The 25,419-nt window shown below is 43.4% G+C and overlaps 1 protein-coding gene across 8 annotated transcripts in view; it reads left to right on the plus strand.

Moving 5' to 3' along the window:
- LOC111968857 (myelin transcription factor 1-like protein) overlaps positions 1-25,419 on the plus strand; it is a 204,474-nt gene that overhangs the window by 113,831 nt on the left and 65,224 nt on the right. For 5 of the 8 annotated variants that reach the window (XM_070445226.1, XM_023994773.2, XM_023994769.2 and 2 more), the window contains exons 3-5: positions 1,699-1,753; positions 2,838-2,871; positions 6,004-6,066. In XM_070445226.1, coding sequence (XP_070301327.1) covers positions 1,699-1,753; positions 2,838-2,871; positions 6,004-6,066 — 152 coding nt within the window. The remainder of the gene's footprint in view (positions 1-1,698; positions 1,754-2,837; positions 2,872-6,003; positions 6,067-25,419) is intronic. The other 3 variants (XM_070445227.1, XM_023994771.2, XM_070445229.1) reach the window with 1 other exon arrangement.

A 25,419-nucleotide genomic window follows, 5' to 3' on the forward strand; every position in this document is an offset into this window, starting at 1 on the left:
CTCTGTCTCTGTCTCTGTCTCTGTCTCTGTCTCTGTCTCTGTCTCTGTCTCTGTCTCTGTCTCTGTCTCTGTCTCTGTCTCTGTCTCTTCTCATGAGCCATCTGTCACCGTGTGAATGTAGTGTGGGGAGTTGGGCCACACCCACAGCACTTACTGGATTGATAACTTGTTGGTTTGTTTTTATATTTTTCCTGATGTAGGATTTCCTCTTATTATCATGGAAACCCCTGTGCAGCTCCACAGAAATATCATTTCCACCCCCACTCCTACCCCTCCTAAAACACCCCGCCGTTTGCCACACTAATAAGATTTACTAGGTACTGTATTCTTGACTTTGATCATTTTATTTTTCCCCATTTGAAACATTTATGGGGTTCATAAAAAAACACCAAGGCTTCCACCATTAGGACTGAAGGCTTAAGTGGCAATGTAATAAATCATGTTGAATAAAAGACACATCCAAACATGGCTAGCCTCTGCAAGCATGAATATTTAGTAACATCTGCAAATAACAGAATGCTCCCCTCTTTCAACTCATCAACAATGAATGCACCTCTGATTGGTTGGGATCTAATTACCTTTACTGTAAAATGATGGCTCTAGTGTGAGAGCGAGTGTGGAGTGTGAATGTGAGTAATGTGATATCTGTAGGATTAAATAGAGGATTTACAGTTAAGACATTGATATGAGAGTCATGCAAAAGAGTACTGTACATACACAGTGAATATGTAGGCTAGCAAAATATGGGAGAGATTATTACTATAAACTATTTGTATAACTAGCTCTCACAGTCTCACGTCAGAATCAGACGTTCATCCATATTTCTCAAATGTCAAATTCCGAAGTTGTTGCAAATGTAAAATATCAAAGCGTTTAAGGTTAAGTTTAGGCATTAATCCCAAAATCTTAAGTTTGGCATTAACCCTGAATGATTAAAATAAGGGTTCAGGTTTGGGATAGGCTTAAAACAGAAATCTGAAAAACAACATTCTATCACTCAATTTMAACTTGCAACGTTTGGAATCAGATGTCTGGCTAATCAGGGACAGAGGCAGATGCTTACTCCCATCTACCATTCCCATCCCCCTGGCAAAACCCAAACCTACTTGAAGGTAAACAGCGCTCACTGTTGCCCTTAGTGTCCGGTTTCCACATCATCTCCCGACGTCCTCAGACATGGATGGACGTCGAATACTGACTTGTATCACAGGTGACCTGGCTGTATTCATTTCACTTTGRTTGAGCAATGTGCCAAGTGGCATAAAGCTAAGATTACCCCTTTATGCAGAGAGTAGTACAGGTGCACTTTAATGGAGAAGCGTGACTGTGTTGGGGAGTGATGGAATATCATAATCCATAGACAAATATGGACCAGAAGAAGAACCAATGCAATTATGCATTTCTATTCACAGTACATTTGCATACATCTTCCAAAGCACCATGAAGCAAACGTTTGGGTGACATTAGCACCTGGCAAAGTCTACATTTCGAAATCCTTTAAATAAATGTAATTTCACAGTGTCAAAAACAGTAAAGGTTTGACATCAGGCAATTACTCTCTCGATAAATCGTTGTGTGTGTGTTCATAAGAGAGAGTGACAGACAGACAGACCCAGGAGCCAGGCCCACAAAGCCAGTCTTCTCTTGGCACCTGGTAGTGCTTCTATCTCTGACTGTCTGTTTGTATCTCCTTTGCAGATGGAGGTGGATGCAGACGAGAAGCGCCATCGAACACGCTCCAAAGGTATCCGAGGTGCGTCTGCACTCTCCTCAACTCACTGAGGGTGCTACTCAGGGGTGACCTTACCCCAACACACACACACACACACCACACACCACACACACACACACACACACACACACACACACACACACACACACACCACCACACACACAACCACACACACACACACACACACAACACACACACACACACACACACACACACCAGCTCTCTATCATACATTCCAAACTATACTTCTCAGTACTCAGCTCTTCTCCTCCCACTGTCTCTCACCCTCACCAGCCTCCAATACCAGACATTATCCAGGCAGTCTATCCAGCCTAATATATCATGTTATTGTGCCTGCCTACATTGGATTTACTGTTTTTAGCCCTGATGAGAGCATGATTTTAGATATAGTGATCACTCTTTTCCTTTCACTTCCCCTCACTCTCTTTATTTTCTCCCCATCCTCTCTCCCATCTCCTCTCTCCCACTCTCTCTCCCCTTCTCCCCTCTCTCTCCCATCCCTTCTCCCCTTTCTCTCTGCCTATCCCTCTCTCCCATCCCTTTCTCCCCTTTCTCTCTGCCGATCCCTCTCTCCAATCTCTCTCTCCCCTCTCTCTGCCGATCCCTTTCTCCTATCCCTCTCTCCCTCCCCTCTCTCTCTCCCCATCCCTCTCTCCCTCTCTCTGCTTATCCCTCTCTCCCTCTCTCTCCCCTCTCTCTTCCGATCCTCTCTCTCCTTTCTGCCGATCCCTCTCTCCAATCTCTCTCTCCCCTCTCTCTGCCGATCCCTTTCTCCTATCCCTCTCTCCCTCTCTCTCTCCCCATCCCTCTCTCTCCCCTCACTGCTGATCCCTCTCTCCCTTCCTCTCTCCCCTCTCTCTCTGCCGATCCCTCCCTCCCCTCCCTTTCTCTCCCCTCACTGCTGATTCCTCTCTACTTCCTCCCTCTGCTCTCTATGCCGATTCCTCTCTCCCATCCCTTTCTCCCCTCTCTCTCTGCCTATCCCTCTCTCCCATCCCTCTCTCCTCTCTCTCTGCCGATCCCTCTCTCCCATCCCTCTCTCCCATCCCTCTCTCCCACCCCTCTCTCTGCCTGTATTTCTCAGTGCCTGTGGAACCAGCGATACCAGAGCTGTTCAGGTCAGTATTTCTGATAAACATTGTCCCTGTTCACCTGCCTTTCCAGCTTCCCCCTTGTGTGTGAGTGAAAGAGGGAGAGATAGGGAGGGAAAGACAGAGAGAGAGGGGGCGGGGGAGAGGCTGAGAGATGGAAGGCCACTAGGGCTGATAATGGCTGTGGAGCACTCCCAGGCTCTCAGTGTGTAGTGAGAGATGAGCACTAAAATCACCTCTTCAGACAGGAGCGATGCCATTTACTCAGCATGCCTCTTGCTTCTGCTTCCTCTCTCTTTTATTCTCATCTCTTTCTTTCTCTCCCTTATTCACTCCCGTATCACTCACCTCTCTGTCCTAATCACTCTTTCTCTATCTCTCCTCTTTTCTGTCTCGTATCTTAATCAAATCAAAAATCAAATCAAATGTATTTATATAGCCCTTCTTACATCAGCTGATATCTCAAAGTGCCGTACAGAAACCKAGCCTAAAACCCCAAACAGCAAGCAATGCAGGTGTAGAAGCACAGTGGCTAGGAAATACTCCCTAGAAAGGCCAAAACCTAGAAAGAAACCTAGAGAGGAACCAGGCTATGAGGGGTGGCCAGTCCTCTTCTGGCTGTGCCAGGTGGAGATTATAACAGAACATGGCCAAGATGTTCAAATGTTCATAAATGACCAGCATGGTCAAATAATAATAATCACAGTAGTTGTCAAGGGTACAACAAGTCAGCACCTCAGGAGTAAGTGTCAGTTGACTTTTCATAGCCAATCATTGAGAGTGTCTCTACCGCTCCTGCTGTCTCTAGAGAGTTTGAAAACAGCAGGTCTGGGACAGGTAGCACTGAACAGGTCAGGGTTCCATAGCCGCAGGCAGAACAGTTGAAACTGGAGCAGCAGCACGGCCAGGTGGACTGGGGACAGCAAGGAGTCATCATGCCAGATAGTTCTGAGGCATGGTCCTAGGGCTCAGGTCCTCCGAGAGAGAGAAAGAAAAGAAAGAAAAGAAGAAAGAAAGAAAGAAAGAAAGAAAGAAAGAAAGAAAGAAAGAAAGAAAGAAGAAAGAAAGAAAGAAAGAAAGAAAAAACACAGAAAGGAAGAAAGAGAGAATTAGAGAGAGCATACTTAAATTCACACAGGACACCGGATAAGACAGGAGAAATACTCCAGATATAATAGACTGACCCCAGCCCCCCGACACATGAACTACTGCAGCATAAATACTGGCGGCTGAGACAGGAGGGGTCTGGAGACACTGTGGCCCCATCCGATGATACCCCCGGACAGGGCCACCCACTTTGCCAAAGCACAGCCCCCACACCACTAGAGGGATACCTTCAACCACCAACTTACCATCCTGAGACAAGGCCGAGTATAGCCCACAAAGATCTCCGCCACGYCACAAACCAAGGGGGTCTCCGCCACGACACAACCCAACCCACTCAAGTGATGCATCTAATTGATCTCTATTTTTCTATCTATTCTGACAAACCCTATCAACAGTAAATAATGAGCAAAACTAACTTATTAAGAACCACTGCAAATGCCATCTTTATCCTGGCTGTTTAAATGTTAAATCCTGTCAATACAGTGGCTGTAAGATGATCCTGAATTGACCCTTGCAGTGTGTTGTCCCACTCCCTGCTAAGTTGATTAGATGACATGTACTACACCATGAAACCCATTGATGGATCTCCCTGAATCTCCCTGAATCTCCCTGAATCTCCCTGAATCTCCCTGTATCGATGGACAACCCTACTTTGATGTTCAGTTATCCACTAAGAGTTGTCTTGTGTACATCTTGTATTTGGCCATTTAAACCTGGTTCAAATATACTTTTATAAGATGAGTATTTCAGAACAGTATCATATTCATAATCTCATATATACAGCACACACTCTTAGAAAAAATGTGGTATCTATAACCTTAAAGGATTCTTTGGCTGTCCCGATAGGAGAACATTTGAAGAACCCTTTTTGGTTCCAGGAAGAACCCCTTCCACAGAGGGTCATAAATGCAACCCAAAAGGTTACTACCTGGATCCAAAAATGGTTCTCCTATGGGGACATCAGAATAATTGTTTTGGAACCCTTTTTCTAAGAGTGAATAGGCCTATACCCATGTTTTTGATATAGTACTCTCAGATGTCCTCTACTTACTTTTATCCTTGGATATTATTTTGTCTTTCACAGGCTAGGAGAAGGTTTCTTCAGAGATAACATCTGGGCCCACCTATATCAATAAAGAATATCCCACCTGGCCATCTACAGTATAGCTCTTTCAGATTTCCACAGATAGTGTGGCTACCCCATCTATACCTCTCTCTTTCTTTCTTTCTTTCTTTCTTTCTTTCTTTCTTTCTTTCTTTCTTTCTTTCTTTCTTTCTTTCTTTCTTTCTTTCTTTCTTTCTTTATCTATCGCTCTCTCTTCTACTCTCTCTCTCTCTCTCTCTCTCTCCATGGGCTCCGTCTCCCTCTCTGCTTTCTCCACCGCTGCCTGCAGATATCAATTAATCAGCGGATCGATGGTCATCTCCAGGCCGAAGCATCCATAATGTCAATAATGCTTCTCGATGGCGTCGCTTCTCAGAGAGCTGATAGTCGTCAGGACAAATACGCTTGACTTTGCGTGGCGGTCTGGCTGGTCTGGGCAGATATGCCACTGTGATATTGTAAAGGGTTTTCCCCCATGCTGCCCAGCAGGAAATGCACACTTGTAGTGTATTAAGGCTTCTAAAGTTTGTCATTTCCATTTTAAAATGTCCATCTTGATTTGCACTAGAAAATAATTCCATAAATTATAATCCACATATTAATTCACATTTCCTGTTGCTGCTGGATTATGTTCCTGCTGTAGCAAACTAGCTCAAATTAAGATCCTACATCTGTAGGTGGAGCAGTAAGACCAGATTGAAGTGTGAAGTACCATAAGAGTACTCTACTGTACGTGTAGTGTTGGAGTAAAATAGGAGTGCATTGTTTGTATAGTAAAGGTAGAGAGATGATACGATTGCAAAGGGGAGCAAAATCCAATCAAATCCAAGTGTGATGTAGAAAACAGAAATTAAACAGAATATGTGAGGATCGATAGATGGAAAAAGAGAAGCGTGGAGAACGGTGAGTTGTGTGCATACTCAGTGGGTGTTTTTGTGTCTTCTCAGCTGTCCTACACAAGGCTGTGATGGGAGTGGACACGTCAGCGGCAAATATGCAAGACATCGAAGGTAAAACGGTCTCCCTTTAGTCTTATTTCAGTTATGGATGAACCATTTTCTCCACTTTTCACTAATGATTTTCCAAAAAATTTAACTGGAATATCCTTTATTGAAACAAATTCCGATAGCCTACCATGGTCATTTTCACAGCTAGGTTTGATGGACAGGTTAAAGCACAAATATTTATTCTCATCCCTTTGTCATTTGCATATTTACAGTGGGATATGCTAATCATATTTTCTATTGTATAAGCTCTCCATAAATCTCCTTATTAACAAGCACTCAAAATGGAAGGATCTCTCTCTCTCCTCTTTAAAGGACATGCCTGTGTTCTATTTCTTCTCCTTTGTTCTAAAAATACCAGGATCATTGTGAACTAATCCCATTTCCCCATCCGGACAAAGATTGGGCTGCTGCCTTGCATAACTGGAAGCAGCCACTTTGGGCTTCTACTAATTATGGTTTGGTAGAATCCCCCCATTTCAGATTAAGGCTGTGACTTTCCTATGAATATGTTTATGTAGACATGTACAGTATGCTACTGTAACTAGCTTGTGGTTGTCATACTTTTATGTATACATGTATGCCAGTGGTCACCTACCGGTCGATAGAGTTCGACTGGTCAATCTTTAAGACATTCCTAGACGATAACCACACATTTCTGTAGAAAATCCAAAGATATTCATGTTGTGCTGTTGGCGGTAGGTGCACTTGATTCAGAAACCCTGCGCACCAGGCAGGCAAAGTGTTCCATTTTGAACCATTTKATTTGTRTGAAAAGACAAACTCCGCCTACCCAGCGGACCGGTAGCTCTGTGGCTAAATCGAGTGCTCCTWCTGCGCTGGCCAATCGGATAGCTCAAATCACACTACAGCTTCCAGGACCCTGGCCACAGCAAAGTTTGACAGGAGCCTACATGAGTTTTCATCATTTAAAAAACCATGACCAGAGCCAGTCTGTCAAAGAATACAGCAAAGAGCTGCTGTTTCTATGAGTGAGTTCATGTTTAAGTTTTTATACAGCAAAGAGCTGCTGTTTCTATGAGTGAGTTCATGTTTAAGTTTTTATTCAGCAAAGAGCTGCTGTTTCTATGAGTGAGTTCATGTTTAAGTTTTTATCCAGCACTGTTTAACACTATTACAAAACATAAAATGCCCTTCGCCCTACTTCCACTAGCGCTGCAGCTGCAATGAATGAGTAGCCATGTGTATCGATTGTCCAATTATTATTAGCAGCTCGTCATGTCTATTTTAAAATTGAGGAATATTTCACTTTCTCTAGGAACAACATGAATTTGTGCATGAGGCAGATGAGGTGCAACTCGAGTTTGGTCATCAGGTGGAAGACGGTGTCCCCTCTCTCTGGTCAGTCTCACCGGAGGAAAGGAGAGAGCAGGGACCGTGAGAGGCTGACCCTCTGCTGTAATCTACCTCCCCTGAGACTAATGCCGTGTTCAAAACAACTCGGAAATCTCTGACTTCAGTGCGTTCAAGACAACTAGGAACTCTGAAAAAAACGATATCCGACTGGAAAATCAATTTGAGTGGTCATCCAACTCGGAATTCCAAGTCAGAAACTTATAGAGCTCTGACTTTCTGACCTGAGGATCACTGACGTCATAATTTGACCTAGTTTTTTCCTGAGTGCCCAGTTGTCTTGGAAGCATGACCATCAGATTAGTGGCGGTCGGTGCCGTTTAAGATGAAGGAGGACGATTTATTTTTTTTGTGAGCATGGCCTTATTTCTATTACAGCATATTGGATGACTGTCATTCATATTCCATTCACCCAGCTCAATGTAACAGTGATAGGTTGAGGCTACTGCATGATACTAACATTTTCCCTATACCCACCATGAGGGGGCTACAACCTAGCCTATGAATAAAAGTTTAAAACGTAGGTGCATTTAACTGATCTAGGGTGTAATCATTAGTCCAACAGTTGCAAACGCGAGTTTCTATTGGACAAATTCAGGTATGTTTATCCCCATTTCATTCTGTTTGCTTCCGTTTAAGATTTRTTTTTCAAGAATTGGTGGAATGAATGCACCTGTGACCACACGCAAACACAGTTCACTTTAATTATAGCCACATACAAACAGCATTAATCCTGTGATCGTTGGATAATTCCTTCTCGCATCTATGCGCTCACCTCCTCTCACCTTTTCCCTTCACTTGTGGACTTCAGTGTACAACACATCAGCTGTCTGTGACCAGGCAAAACATACTTTCCAAGCCAAACCTTCATATCATACAATTTAACTGCTACACACAGCCTACATCGTTGTCACCATATTAATGTCACAGTCAACATAGCCACTAGAACTAATGCCACGATCATGCAGTATAGTGTACAGTCAGCAGCAAGCAGTTTAGCAGTTACACTGGCGGCCACTGGTGGCAATTTAATTAATAAAACTAAAAGCTTACCTTGACTTGGAAGAGTTCCAGTGTTGGATAGCTATAGCCAGGAAGCTAACTTAGCATCCCTCTCTGTTTGAGCAGGTGTTTGAGTAGGTTAAACTAGCTAGCTGCATTTGCTAGCTAAGTAAGTTAAAGTTTTTTTTTTTAAATACAACGAAATATAGCTAGCTCTCTCTTGTTTCTCCTTCATTTCTGAAGAAATTAATTTGAACTATTGTCTTTCTCTCTCTTTGAGTCAACTACTCACCACATTTTATGCACTGCAGTGCTAGCTAGCTGTAGCTTATGCTTTCAGTACTAGATTAATTCTCTGATAATATGATTGGGTGGACAACATGTCAGTACATGCTGCAAGAGCTCTGATGGGTTTGAGGCCGTCGCGGAAGTTGTCATAATTACTGTGTAAGTCTATGGAAGGGGGTAAGAACCATGAGCTTCCTAGGTTTTGTATTGAAGTCAATGTACCCAGAGGAGGATGGAAACTAGCTGTCCTCCGGCTACATCATGGTGTTATCCTACAGAATGCTGTGGAGGCTACTGTTGACCTTCATTGCAAAACAGTGTGTTTTAATCAATTATTTGGTAACGTGAATATATTTGATATAGTTTTATCTAAAAAGGATAACTTTTTGAATGTTTCACTATTTTTTTTTATTTTATGAAATTCACTTACGAGGATGGTTCTCCCCTTCCTCTGAGGAGGAGCCTCCACTGCTAGATGCATCAGTTAAGTAAAATATTAAAGCAAATTATTTGCTAATTATTTCCATTTATGCTGATCTATTTTGTTATCAAAGCTCGAGTTTTGAAAAATTATATGGACTGAGAATAACATTATTGACAATGCAAGGCATATAGCCAATATGCTGTGAGAAATGTATTAGGCCTACTGCACAAATGTAATTCCTACAGAACTGTTTTTATAAGGTTAATATAAAAAAAAAAAAAAATGTTTAAAAAAAAATCTGAGCAGTAGATCTCGGCTTGTTTTTTGACTGCAAAAGTGATCTTGACTCAGAAAAGGTTGGTGACCACCAATGTAGGCTAACTAGCTTGTGGTTGTGCTACGTTGGTACCGTATCATGACAAACACTATGCTTATGGATCATTAGGATATTACAACAGACTCCATCAGAATGATCACATCAAGGTTTGTTAGACTAAATGTGTATTTCTAGCTAACTAAATACAGGCAGAGTAGTTCTCTCCACTTCGGCTGAAATGTTTAAAACAATTGAAGAAGGGGTATCATTACTAAACCTTAGTTAGGCCTGATAAAACTATGCAGTGTTATGTTGGTGTGTATTTATCAGCTTTCCCTGGGGAATTGTTGTTCCCTGCACATGTGGACAGTTTTGGATGTGCGTACTGTTCTTTTGAACTGTCTTTACTAGCTACCTCTTCTAACTCCGTCCATGTTGAGACACAGGTTTCCTCTGTCCTCTGGTTAGTGAAATGAGAGAGGCGGTGTCAGAGCTAAAGCATGGCTGTGCAGAAAATGATCCAGTTAATGAAACCTTTTCATTATTCAACATCATTGTGGAATGTGATGACCGTGTCAGTGAATCCCCAACTTAACTATTCGCAAGTCACACACGTGTGTACACACACACACACACACACACACACACACACACACACACACACACACACACACACACACACACACACACACACACACACACTAAGATTTAGAGAAATCTCCCACCGAGAAATCTCCCACACTGGTCACGTGCCAGGCTTTCAATTGTGTGTGAGAGAGAGAAATCCGTCTGTTATAATTACTTGCCCTTGTATGGATGGGTTCATTACTCAAACCCCCTCAGAGGCTGGCAACCCGCTGGCTTAGGCCTGGCAGCCATCGTGGAAGTCACTGTATAGTTGATAGACAGCAGCACTCTGTACCATATTGATCTTTATATCAGCACAGAGAGTGTGAGAGAGAGAGGAGGTTGAGTATGGAGAACGCAGCATAGCCGTGCGGTATTTTTCCATCTCTCTTTTCTCTCTCTCTTTCTCTTTCTTTCTCTCTCACAAACAAAGAAAAGACAAAGACTCCTCCTCTCATTGTGACGTGTCTATCCCACCAGCCAGTGCTTTGCTCAACGGATAATTCAAGATAAATAAATCAAACAAGGAAGGCTCAATCCATCAGCTAAGACTGCCTTGCTCAAACACTCTCTCTCTCTCTCTTTATCTCTTGCTCTCTGCCCATCTTCCTTACTCTCCATCTTCCTTCTCCCTCACTCCCCTCTTTTTCTCTTCTCTCTCTCTCTCTCCCCCCCCCATCTCCCCCGCTCTTACCCCCTCTCCCTTTCTCTCATTCTCTCTCACGTTCGTCAATCTCCGGCAGCTAATTTCTCCTTCAGATGGTGCGGCACTCATTTGCATTCTTATCAAAGTGTTCTGACTATCCGACAGAAGCTCTAAGAAGGTGGGATCATTAATATGTTAATTAGTCCCTTTCTCCGCTCTCTGCACAGGCGTGCCAGCGATATCCTCTCTCCTCTTGTTACGCTCACAGCAATTCACACAGCCTTTGAATGCGTGCTGCAGACTCAGAAATGCAATAATATAAGACTGTTCACACACCCTGGCAGATGGTTCCATGCAGTCCCAGTAAACCATGGTCTCTGTCTGTCTGTAGCCTGTGTATACGAAATGACTGGGCTTCAATGGATCTCTATGTTATATAACTGCAGGGTCAGGAGTTTATTCATGGAGCTGACCAAGTGTAATAATGGCATTCCAACAGACGTATCTTTGGTTAGAGGGTAACGGGGTGGGAATGTTGGATGGCAATAATAACAGGTCATGGCAGGATAGTTTGGCCAGCCGTTTTAGATTAGTCAACTCTCATCATGTCTCAACACTGATAGATTATTGGCTGGCTGGGGTAATTAAGACAACAGAAATACAGCAGGATTCTCTCATGCCTGGTGTGGCTCACTCTTAGTGTGACTAAACATCACTAGACAATGTTCTTTTAGACAAAGCATAAATAGCTGATGCTGTTAACATGGCATCCAGGGATTTGATGAAAGTCCCTTAGCTGCTAAAAAAATGTATTCAAATGGTATTTTTCCTCCTATTTTGTATAAAAACATATGTTAGTTACAGTTTATCTGAGAGCATGCATTGAAATTTTGGGGGCAATTCGTCACGCATTAATTATCTGTGAAGAAACCAGCAGCATGGCATGGCATGGCATGAACCTGCCAAGGCATCAGGGCAGGGCAGTAGATCCCGCCCACTCAGGCCATACTTAATAATGACTCTCGCTTTGAACCCATTTAATGGCTGGAAGGTTGAGTGACAGATAGTGTCTATGGTGTCGGGGTGGACACGCCCTTCTGAGACACGGCTGGAATTACAGAGCAGTGGCAGCTAAATTACACATTAGGAAGGACCTCTAACTCGGAGGGAGGGAGGGATGATGAATAAAGAATGGTGGTGAGACGAGATGCAGTGGTTGAACCACGTGGGTCCACAGAGCAAAAAGATGATGTGAGCATGAGTAACACACACACACACACACACACACACACACACACACACACACACACACACACACACACACACACACACACACACACACAGGTACATTCTCTCACACACAGCTTTCATGCAGTGATGAGAGCCAGCATGAAACCATGAGATACACAGAGTCCTAATCATACAGTGTTAGCATTTTATCATACTCACATGTTGTTTTTACTCATCAAACATAACCAATCACTCACTAATACGCATACAGTTGAAGTCGGAAGTTTACATACACCTTAGCCAAATACATTTGAACTCAGTTTATCACAATTCCTGACATTTAATCCTAGATAAAAATTCCCTGTATTAGGTCAGTTAGGATCACCACTTAATTTTAAGAATGTGAAATGTCAGAATAATGGTAGAGAGAATTATTTATTTCAGCATTTATTTATTCCATCACATTCCCAGTGGGTCAGAAGTTTACATACACTCGATTAGTATTTGGTAGCATTGCCTTTAAATTGTTTAACTTGGGTCAAGCGTTTCGGGTAGCCTTCCACAAGCTTCCCACAATARGTTGGGTGAATTTTGGCCCATTCCTCCTGACAGAGCTGGTGTAACTGAGTCAGGTTTGTAGGCCTCCTTGCCCGCACACGTTTTTTCAGTTCTGCCCACAAATGTTCTATGGGATTGAGGTCAGGGCTTTGTGATGGCCACTCCAATACCTTGACTTTGTTGTCCTTAAGCCATTTGCCACAACTTTGGAAGTATGCTTGGGGTCATTGTCCATTTGGAAGACCCATTTGCGACCAAGCTTTAACTTCCTGACTGATGTCTTGAGATGTTGCTTCAATATATCCACATAATTTTCCTCAATTTTCATCCTCTTTCCTCATGATGCTATCTATTTTGTGAAGTGCACCAGTCCCTCCTGCAGCAATGCATCCTTACAACATGATGCTGCCACCACTGTGCTTCACGGTCAGGATGGTGTTCTTCGGCTTGCAAGCATCCCCCTTTTTCCTCCAAACATAACGATGGTCATTACGGCCAAACAGTTCTACTTTTCTTTCATCAGACTAGAAGACATTTCTRCAAAAAGTATGATCTTTGTCTCCATGTGCAGTTGCAAACCGTAGTCTGGCTTTTTTATGGCGGTTTTGGAGCAGTGGCTTCTTCCTTTCTGAGCGGCCTTTCAGGTTATGTCGATATAGGACTCTCTTTACTGTGGATATAGATACTTTTGTACCTGTTTCCTGCAGCATCTTCACAAGGTCCTTTGCTGTTGTTCTGGGATTGATTTGCGCTTTTCGCACCAAAGTACGTTCATCTCTAGGAGACAGAATGCAACTCCTTCCTGAGCGGTATGATGGCTGCATGGTCCCATGGTATTTATACTTGCTTACTAATTCTTTGTACAGATGAACGTGGTACCTTCAGGCGTTTGGAAATTGCTCCCAGGGATGAACCAGACTTGTGGAGGTCTACAATGTTCTTTCTGAGGTCTTGACTGATTTCTTTTGATTTTCCCATGATGTCAAGCAAAGAGGCACTGAGTTTGAAGGTAGGCCTTGAAATACATCCACAGGTACACCTCCAATTGATTCAAATGATGTCAATTAGCCTATCAGAAGCTTCTAATCCATGACATCGTTTTCTGGGATTTTTCAAGCTGTTTAAAGGCACAGTCAACTTAGTGTATGTAAACGTCTGACTCACTGAAATTCTGATACAGTGAATTATAAGTGAAATAATCTGTCTGTAAACAATTGTTGGAAAAATTACTTGTGTCATGCACAAAGTAGATGTCCAAACTGACTTTCCAAAACTATAGTTTGCTAACAAGAAATTTGTGGAGTGGTTGAAAAACGAGTTTTAATGACTCCAACCTAAGTGTATGTAAACTTCCCGACTTCACTGAATGTAGAACATTTCTGCAAATACTGTCAATTTAATCACCTCTGCACACACCTAGTAATAAACAGAAAGACCAAAAAACATTCCACACGCATACACATGCACACACATGCACACACACACACAAACACATATGCGCGCACACACACACACACACACTCACATATCGAGTGCCTGTCTGCCTCTCTGATTCGGAGAGCCTCCAATAACAGGCGAGAGAGCCCTAGAGTGAGAGAGATCCCACAGCTCAGACCCTTCATATGAGAGTGGCTAGAACTGTTTGTCTCTACCAAGACACACATGCACACACATAGCCTCCTTCACAGTCTAGAGCAGCAAACCTCCCTGAGTAGCCACTCAAACCCAACAATTTCATCAGCAAGGACATCATGGCTGAAATACAATCGACATGGTGCTGATTTCATARCACTGTGTCTCTATGCTGGAGCAGCCAGGGCTACAGTATAACCTGTGTAACTGAACATCTTCTAACAATCTGCTTCTCATACCTCCTCCTTCACTCTGATAGAAGAGAGGGGATAGAGAGATGATCTGTAAACCTGTTTCAGGTCCCTGTGGAGTCATTAAGTCAGATAAATGCTCTCAGTTCAGCCCAGGCTGTTTTTCAGCCCCTCTAAAAAGGGGTGAAGGAAGGAGAAGCTATAAAGCCCAATTAGTGAGTGGAAGGAGAGAGTAATGGCTGTGTGACTGGCCACAGGCGTCCCACTCTGTGACACCTCACAGGCTATACACCAGGGTTACCTAACTGGAGGCCCATGGGTGATTTTATTTGGCCCCCCAAGTTTTCTGAAAACACCAGCAAATTATTGTTGGACATACAAAAAGACTGTAAAAACACCAGCAAATCAGCTCCTAGTGATTTAAATGAGTAAATCTGTTCCAAAGTATTCCCACGCATAGAAAGATATATGTGATCAGGGAAGATGGCGCCTGTGGMGATSGCTGCTGTTTAATTGGCTCTTAACCAACTGTGCTATTTTGTTTGTTCCTTTGCATTGTTCGTAACTTGTTTTGCTGCTACATAGTGTTGCTGCTAACGTCTCTTATGACCGAAAAGAGCTTCTGGACATCAGAACAGTGATTACTCACCTCGAAATGGACGTAGAGTTTTTCTTTAATGAGTCGGATGGGAAGGATATACTCCAAAAACCCGAACAGGCCCTCATCCCCGTCATTCGTTGGGGTAGGAAACTGAGATTTAGCGGTAAGAGATCAGAGTGCCTTGTGAGGATCAGGCGACGAGTGGCTAATCTGCCTTTGCCCTCCGTTCTGCTAGCTAACATTCAATCGCTGGAAAATAAATGGGACGAACTGAAAGCACGTATTTCCTACCAACGGGACATTAAAACTGTAATATCTTATGTTTCACCGAGTCGTGGCTGAACAATGCAATTAATAACATACAGCTGGCGGGTTATACACTCTACCGGCAGGATAGAATAGCCTCTGGTAAGACACGGGGCGGGGGCCTATAAATATTTGTAAACAACAGCTGATGCACGATATCTAAGGAAGTCTCAAGGTTTTGCTGGCCTGAGGTCGAGTATCTCATGATAAGCTGTATACCACACTATCTACCGAGAGAGTTTTCATCTGTATTTTTCGTAGCTGTCTACATACCACCACAGACAGATGCTGGCACTAAAACCGCACTCAATGAGCTGTATACCGTCATAAACAAACAGGAAAATGCTCATCCAGAGGTGGCGCTCCTAGTGGCCGGGGACTTTGATGCAGGGAAACTTAAATCAGTTTTACCTAATTTCTATCAGTATGTTAAATGTGCAACCAGAGGGAAAAAAACTCTAGACCACCTTTACTCCACACACAGAGAAGCATACAAAGCTCTCCCTCATCCTCCATTTGGCAAATCTGACCATAATTCTGTCCTTCTGATTCCTGCTTACAAGCTAAAATTAAAGCAGGAAGCACCAGTGACTCGATCAAGTTACAGCACTGTTTTGCTAGCACAGACTGGAATATGTTCTGTGATTCCTCCGATGGCATTGAGGAGTACACCACATCAGTCACTGGCTTCATCAATAAGTGTATCGACGACATCGTCCCCAGAGTGACTGTAAGTACATACCCCAAACAGAAACCATGGATTACAGGCAACATTCACACTGAGCTAAAGGGTAGAGCTGCCGCATTCAAGGAGCGGGACTCTAACCCGGAAGCTTATAAGAAATTCCGCTACGCCCTCAGACGAACCATCAAACAGGCAAAGCATCAATACAGGACTAAGATCGAATCGTATTACACCGGCTCCGATGCTTGTCTGATGTGGCAGGGCTTGCAAATTATTACAGACTACACAGGGAAACACAGCCGAGAGCTGCCCAGTGACACGAGCCTTCCAGACGAGCTAAATAACTTCTATGCTCGCTTCGATGCAAGTAACACTGAAACATGCATGAGAGCATCAGCTGTTCCGGACGACTGTATAATCACGCTCTCTGCAGCCGATGTGAGTAAGACATTTAAACAGGTCAACATCCATAAGCCCTCAGAGCCAGACGGATTACCAGGACGTGTACTCCGAGCATGCGCTGATAACTGGCAAGTGTCTTCACTGTCATGTTCAACCTCTCCCTGTCTGAGTCTGTAATACCAACATGTTTCAAGCAGACCACCATTGTCCCTGTACGCAAGAACACTACGGTAACCTGTCTAAATGACTACATACCCMTAGCACTCATGTCTGTAGCCATCAAATGCTTTGAAAGGCTGGTCATGGCTCACATCCGCACCATTATCCCAGAAACCCTAGACCCACTCCAATTTGCATACCGCACCAACAGATCCACAGATGATGCAATCTCTATTGCACTCCACGCTCCCCTTTCAGACCTGCACAAAAGGAACACCTATGTGAGAATGCTATACATTGACTACAGCTCAGAGTTCAACACCATTGTGCCCTCAAAGGTCATCGCTAAGCTAAGGACCCTGGGACTAAACATCTCCCTCTTCAACTGGATCCTGACTACAGCTCAGAGTTCAACACCATTGTGCCCTCAAAGGTCATTGCTAAGCTAAGGACCCTGGGACTAAACATCTCCATCTTCAACTGGATCCTGGACATCCTGATGGGCTGACCCCTGGTGGTAAGGGTAGGTAACAACACATCCACCACGCTGATCCTCAACACGGGCGCCCCTCAGGGGTGCGTGCTCAGTCCCCTCCTGTACTCCCTGTTCACTCATGACTGCACGGCCAGGCATGACTCCAACACCATCATTAAGTTTGCCGATGACACAACAGTGGTAGGCCTGATCACCGACAATGATGAGACAGCATATAGGGAGGAGGTCAGAGACCTGACCGTGTGGTGCAAGGACAACAACCTCTCCCTCAACATTATCAAGACAAAGGAGATGATTGTGGACTACAGTAAAAGGAGGACCGAACACGCCCCCATTCTCATCGACGGGGCTTTAGTGGAGCTGGTTGAGAGCTTCAAGTTCCTTYGCATCCACATCACCAACAAACTAACATGGTCCAAGCACACCAAGACAGTTGTGAAGAGGGCAGGGCAAAACCTATTTCCCCTCAGGAGACTGAAAAGAGTTGGCATGGGTCCTCAGATCCTCAAAAGGTTCTACAGCTGTACCATCAAGAGCATCCTGACTGGTTGCATCACTGCCTGGTATGTCAACTGCTCAGCCTCCGACCGCAAAGCAGTACAGAGGGTAGTGCATATGGCCCAGTACATCCCCGGGGCCAAGCTTCCTGCCATCCTGGACCTCTATACKAGGTGGTGTAAGAGGAAGGTGTAACGTATTTCCTCTTCGTCGGAAGAGCAGTAGCAAGGATCGGACCAATGTGCAGCGTGGTAAGTGTCCATAATAGATTTTTAATAAATCAAAATGAACACAGAACAAAAATAACAAACACGAACAAACAACCGAAACAGTCCCGTATGGTGCAAACACTGAAACAGGAAACAACCACCCACAAAACACAATAGAAAACAGGCTACCTAAATATGGCTCCCAATCAGAGACAACGACTGACACCTGCCTCTGATTGAGAACCATACTAGGCCAAACACATAGAAATATAACAACAGAACAAAACATAGAAAAACAACATAGAATGCCCACCCCAACTCACGCCCTGACCAAACTAAAATAAAGACATAAAAAAGGAACTAAGGTCAGAAGTGACAGAAGCCCTAAAAATGGTCAAATATACCAGCCAGCCTAGTCATAGACTGTTCTCTCTGCTACTGCACAGCAAGCAGTACCGGAGCGCCAAATCTAGGTCCAAGACGCTTCTAAACAGCTTTCTACCCCCAAGCCATATGACTCCTGAACAGCTAATCAAATGGCTACCCAACTATTTGCATTGCTCCCCCCATCTACGTTGCTGCTACTCTCTCTGTTATTATCTATTCATAGTACTTTAAAAACTCTGCCTACATATACATATTACCTTCAATTACCTCGACTCCGGTGCCCCCCGCACATTGACTCTGTACCGGCCACCCCTGTATATAGCCACGCTATTATTATTACTGCTGCTCTTTAATTATTTGTAATTCTTATTCTCTTACTTTTTTGGAGTATTTTCCTTAAAACTGCATTGTTGGTTAAGGGCTTGTTAAGTAAGCGTTTCACTGTAAGGCCTTCACCTGTTGTATTCGGTGCTTGTGACAAATAAGTTTGATTTGATTTGATGTACAAATGTCAGCAAGGCTTGAAAATTATTTATTTTTATTCAACAGAAATAGGCCATATTCAGTCGTCTGAGATAGCACACAGACACGTATACACACTTACCTAACACACACACACATACCTACACACACAACACACACACCCCACACACACACACACACACAACAACACACACACACACACACACACACACAACACACACACAGCACACACACACAAACACAGACACAACACACACACCCACACAGCACAACACACACACACACACACACACACACACACAAAGAGGGAACTAATTTCTGGGCCGCACAAGATGCTCAATAAATGAATGATGAGTAAATCTGTGAATTGTGAATAATTGATGGCAGCCGAGGTAACAAGCAAATTACTGGTGTTATTATTTGTTAATAAGACACTGTAACAGATTTAGGATCTTAATTTGACCTATATTGTCACAGAAAAAGAATCCTGAAGCAACAGGATTCAAACGTTATTTCCATAATGTTGCTTGATCGGTGGTTAGGCTATTAGCTGGCCAAAAGTCGGCTACATGAAAAGTGCAATACTGTTCATTTAACTGTGTGTTACTGTGGGTTTTCATAGAATTTATGTAAATCACAAAGTTCTGGGATGCAGAAGAATTCTCAGAAACAAAAGAGTGATCAAATGAAGATCCTACATCTGCAGATCATCTCTAACTGTCCCTCATTATCTCACACCCTACAAAACCATCCTCCATATTTGGAAAGCAGGATATCAAGATGCACAGTCCATACTGAAACACTGTTCACTCCCTAAAGGCCTTCGTAACTATTACTACCTTGGAGACTAGCCGTTACCTAACGCAATGTTCCCACCCCATATATATATATATTTATATATATATATATATACACAGTGCCTTCGAAAAGTATTCAGACCCCTTGACTTTTACCACATTTTGTTAGGTGTCAAGTCGTTCGCAATAATGAAGGTCGGACCAAGGCGCAGCGTATGTTGAGTTCCACATATTTTAATGAAAGTGAAACTTAAGTAAATACAAAAAAAACTAATAAAGAATAAACGAACCGTGACGACAATTCAGTGCGAACAGGCAACTAAACATAAACAATATCCCATAACCCCACAGGTGGAAAAAATGCAACTTAAGTATGATCCCCAATTAGAGACAACGATTACCAGCTGCCTCTAATTGGGAATCATACACAAACACCAACATAGAAAAATAAACCTAGAACCCCACATAGAAATAATAAAACTAGACTAAACACCCCTATTCACGCCCTGACCTACTCTACCATAGAAAATACAGGCTTTCTATGGTCAGGACGTGACATTAGGTTACAGCCTTATTTTATAAATGATTACAAAGCATTTTCGCTTTTACATTTTCGCAAATGTATGTATAAAAACAACTGAAATATTACATTTACATAAGTATTGAGACCCTTTACTCAGTACTTTGTTGAAGCATCTTTGGCAGCAACTACAGCCTTGAGTCTTCATTGGTGTGACGCTACAAGCTTGGCACACCTTTATTTGGGGAGTTTCTCCCATTCTTCTCTGCAGATCCTCTCAACCTCTGTCAGGTTGAATGGGGAGTATTGCTGCACAGCTATTTTCAGGTCTCTTCAGAGATGTTTGATCGGGTTCAAGTCCGGGCTCTGGATGGGCCACTCAAGGACATTCAAAGAGTTGTTCCAAAGCCACTCCTGTGTTGTCTTGGCTGTGTGCTTAGGGTCGTTGTCCTGTTAGAAGGTGGACGTTCGCACAAGTCTGAGGTCCTCAGCGCTCTGGAGCAGGTTTTCATCAAGGATCTATCTGTACTTTGCTCAGTTCATCTTTAACTCGATCCTGACTAGTCTTACAGTCCCTACCGCTGAAAAAAATCCCCACAGCTGCCACCACCATGCTTCACCGTGGAGATAGTGCCAGGATTCCTTCAGACGTGACGCTTGACATTCAGGCCAAAGAGTTCAATCTTGGTTTCATCCAACCAGAGAATCTTGTTTCTCATGGTCCGATAGTCTTTAGGTGCCTTTTGGCAAACTCCAAGCAGGCTGTCATGTGCCTTTACTGAGAAGTGGCTTCCTTCTGGCCACTCTACCATAAAGGCCTGATTGGAGTGCTGCAGGTTCTTGGTCACCTCCCTGACCAAGGCCCTTCTCCCCCGATTGCTCAGTTTGAACGGGCGGCCAGCTCTAGGAAGAGTCTTGGTGTTTCCAAACTTCTTCCATTTAAGAATGACGGAAGCCACTGTGTTCTTGGGGACCTTCAATGCTGCAGACATTTTTTGGTACCCTTCGCCAGATCTAATTCTCTGCAAAATCCTGTCTCGGAGCTCTACGGACAATTCCTTCAACCTCATGGCTTGGTTTTTGCTCTGACATGCACTGTAAACTGTGGGACCTTATATAGACAGGTGTGTGCTTTTCCAAATCATGTCCAATCAATTGAATTGACCACAGGTGGACTCCAATCAAGTTGTAGAAACATCTCCAGGATGATCAATTTAAACAGGATGCACRTGAGCTCAATTTCGAATCACATAGCAAAGTGTCTGAATACTTATGTAAATAAGGTATTTCTCTATTTATTTATTTTTTTAAATACCTTTTAGTGAAGGAAGGATGATCTTGGCAAAGGAGAAATGCTCACTAACAGGGATGGAAACAAATTTGTGCACAAAATTTGAGAGAAATATGCTTTTTGTGCATAAAACTTTACATGTTGCATTGTTCAGTGTATACATGTAAACTGTATATATACACACACACATATACAGTGGGGAGAACAAGTATTTGATACACTGCCGATTTTGCAGGTTTTCCTACTTACAAAGCATGTAGAGGTCTSTCATTTTTATCATAGGTACACTTCAACTGTGAGAGACGGAATCTAAAACAAAAATCCAGAAAATCACATTGTATGATTTTTAAATAATTAATTTGCATTTTATTGCATGACATAAGTATTTGATCACCTACCAACCAGTAAGAATTCCGGCTCTCCGCAACCTGTGTTTTCTTTAAGAAGCCCTCTGTTCTCCACTCATTACCTGTATAACTGCACCTGTTTGAACTCGTTACCTGTATAAAAGACACCTGTCCACACACTCATCAAACAGATTCCAACCTTCTCCACAATGGCCAAGACCAGAGAGCTGTGTAAGGACATCAGGGATACAATTGTAGACCTGCACAAGACTGGGATGGGCTACAGGACAATAGGCAAGCAGCTTGGTGAGAAGGAAACAACTGTTGGCGCAATTATTAGAAAAATGGAAGAAGTTCAAGATGACGGTCAATCACCCTCGGTCTGGGGTTCCATGCAAGATTTCACCTGTGGGGCATCAATGATAACGAGGAAGGTGAGGGATCAGCCCAGAACTAACAGGCAGGACCTGGTCAATGACCTGAAGAGAGCTGGGACACAGTCTCAAAGAAACATTAGTAACACACTACGCCGTCATGGATTAAAATCCTGCAGCGCACTGCAAGGTCCCCTGCTTAAGCCAGTGCATGTCCAGGCCTGTCTGAAGTTTGCCAATGACCATCTGGATGATCCAGAGGAGGAATGGGAGAGGTCATGTGGTCTGCTGAGACAAAATTAGACTCCACTCGCCGTGTTTGGAGGAAGAAGAGTATGAGTACAACCCCAAGAACAAGTCCAACCGTGAAGCATGAGGTGGAAACATCATTCTTTGGGGAGCTTTTCTGCAAAGGGGACAGGACGACTGCACCGTATTGAGGGGAGGATGGATGGGGCCATGTATCGCGAGATCTTGGCAACAACCTCCTTCCTCAGTAAGAGCATTGAAGATGGGCTCGTGGCTGGGTCTTCCAGTCATGACAACGACAGAAACACACAGCCATGGCAACTAAGGAGTGGCTCCGTAAGAAGGCATCTCAAGGTGGCTTAGCCAGTCTCCAGACTGAACCCAATAGAAAATCTTTGGAGGGAGCTGAAAGTCCGTATTGCCCAGCGACAGCCCCGAAACCTGAAGGATCTGGAGAAGATTCTGTAGGGAGGGTAGGCCAAAATCCCTGCTGCAGTGTGTGCAAACCTAGTCAAGAACTACAGGAAACGTTGATCTCTGTATTTGCAAACAAAGGTTTCTCTACCAAATATTAAGTTCTGCTTTTCTGATGTATCAAATACTTATGTCATGCATAAAATGCAAATTAATTACTTAAAAATCATACAATGTGATTTTCTGGATTTTTGTTTTAGATTCGTCTTCATAGTTGAAGTGTACCTATGATAAAAATTACAGACCTCTACATGCTTTGTAAGTAGGAAAACCTGCAAAATCGGCATGGGTATCAAATACTTGTTCTCCCACTGTATATATATATATATATATTATTATATATATATATATATTATATATAACACTATTGTTCAAAAGTTTGGGGTCACTTAGAATATCCTTATTTTTGAAAGAAAAGCTATTTTTTGGTCCATTTAAAATAAATCAAATTGATCAGAAATACAGTGTAGACATTGTTAATGTTGTAAATGACTATTGTAGCTGGAAACGGCTGATTTTTTACGGAATATCTACATAACAGTACGAGGCCCATTATCAGCAACCATCACTCCTGTGTTCCAATGGCACGTTGCGTTAGCTAATCCAAGTTTATCATTTGACAAGGCTCATTGATTAATAGAAAACCCTTTTTGCAATTACGTTAGCACAGCTGAAAACTGTTGTCCTGGTTATAGAGCAATAAAACTGCCTTCTTTAGGCTAGTCGAGTCATCTGAACCATCACATTTGTGGGTTCGATTACAGGCTCAAAATGTCTAGAATCAAATAACTTTCTTCTGAAACTCATCAGTCTATTCTTGTTCGGAGAATATGAATGCTATTCATGTGAGAAATTGCCAAGAAACTGAAGAGCTCGTACAACGCTGTGTACTACTCCCTTCACAGAACAGCGCAAACTGGCTCTAACCAGAATAGAAAGAGGAGTGGGAGGACCCGGTGCACAACTGAGCAAGAGGACAAGTACATTAGAGTGTCTAGTTTGAGAACAGACGCCTCACAAGTCCTCAACTGGCAGCTTCATTAAATAATACCCACAAACAACAGTCTCAACGTCAACGGCAAAGAGGCGGAGACTCCGGGATGCTTGCCTTCTAAGTTTCTTCAAGTGCAGTTTCAAAAACCACAAGCGCTATGATGAACTGGCTCTCATGAGGACCGCAGAGGAAAGGAAGCCCCGAGTTACCTCTGCTGCAGAGGATCACTTCATTAGAGTTACCAGCCTCAGAAATTGCAGCCAAATAAATGCCCACGGAGTTCAAGTTACAGACACTATTCAACATCAACTGTTCAGAGGAGACTGCGTGAATGAGGCTTCATGGTCGAATTGCTGCAAAGAAACCATTACTTAAGGACATCAATAATAAGAAGAGACTTGCTTGGGCCAAGAAACACTAGTAATGGACATTAGACGGTGGAAATCTGTCCTTTGGTCTGATGAGTCCAAATGTGTGTCTTTGTGAGACGCAGAGTAGGTGAACGGATGATCTCCACATGTGTGGTTCCCCATGAAGCATGGAGGAGGAGGTGTGATGGTGTGGGGGTGTTTTGCTGGTGACACTGTCTGTGATTTATTTAAAATTCAAGGCGCACTTAACCAGCATGGCTACCACAGCATTCTGCAGCGATACACCTTCCATCTGGTTTGTGCGTAGTGGGACTATCATTTGTTTTTCAACAGGACAATGACCAAAACTCACCTCCAGGCTATTTGACAAGAAGGAGAGTTATGGAGTGCTGCCATCAGATGTCTTGGCTTCCACAATCACCCGACCTCAACAATTGGACTGCAGTGAAGGAAAAGCAGCCAATAAGTGCTCATTATATGTGGGAGGTCCTTCAAGATGATTGGAAAAGCATTCCAGGTGACTACCTCATTTAGCTGGTTGAGAGAATACCAAATGTGTGAATAGGGTGGCTACTTTGAAGTATCTAAAATCTAAAATATATTTTTGATTTGTTTAACACTTTTTTGGTTACTAGATGATCCCATATATTCATGTAGATCCCATGTTCATAGTTTTGTGTCTTCACTAGTATTATACAATGTAGAAAAACCCTTGGATGAGTAGGTGTGTCCAAATGTTGACTGGTACTGTATATATATATATATATATATATATATATTATATATATATATATTGGGGTGGGGTGGTAGGGTGGTGGTGGTGATGAGGAGCTCGTTTTTGCGTGGTAGTGGTGGGTTGTAGGGGTGCAGGGGTTGTGATAGTGATTGCCATGGCTGCAGCTGGGATGAGTAATTGCCTGTCTTGGTGGGAGCGTGTTCTGGAGCTAAAGTCGACTGCTTTCTTCCTGATGTATAGCTCATTTGGATTCCGCCAGCCTTCCACCAGCCTTGGGGCTGTATTATTCATGCCTTGACAGATGCACTCACTTAAAGCATTGGAATGAAGCCAGGTATGGTGGGGCGACACAGGAACATTGCACCTAGAAGCCTGGCAGAGTGAAAGGGGAGAGAGGGAAAGGTGTATTGTTAGGAAGAGGGAGAGGAAAAACGAAAGAAGGAGAGGGAAGGGGAGAGAAGTATGAGATGGTGAGAGAGAAAGAGAGAGAGAGAGGGGGGGGGGAATGGGGGCAGGCCCGATAAAAGAGTAGAGAACAGGGTGATGTGATCAAGTAGCCCTCCACCCCACCCTGCCATCCCCTCCCTCCATCCCTCCCCCTCCCCTCCACCTCTGCCCCATGCACCCCTGCCTCCTCCACCATCTCCCCTCCACCACCGCCCTCTACCCCTCCACCACCGCCACCTCCAGCT

The sequence above is a fragment of the Salvelinus sp. IW2-2015 genome, linkage group LG9 (genome assembly GCF_002910315.2).
Source record: "Salvelinus sp. IW2-2015 linkage group LG9, ASM291031v2, whole genome shotgun sequence".
In the NCBI taxonomy this organism is placed as follows: Eukaryota; Metazoa; Chordata; class Actinopteri; order Salmoniformes; family Salmonidae; genus Salvelinus; species Salvelinus sp. IW2-2015.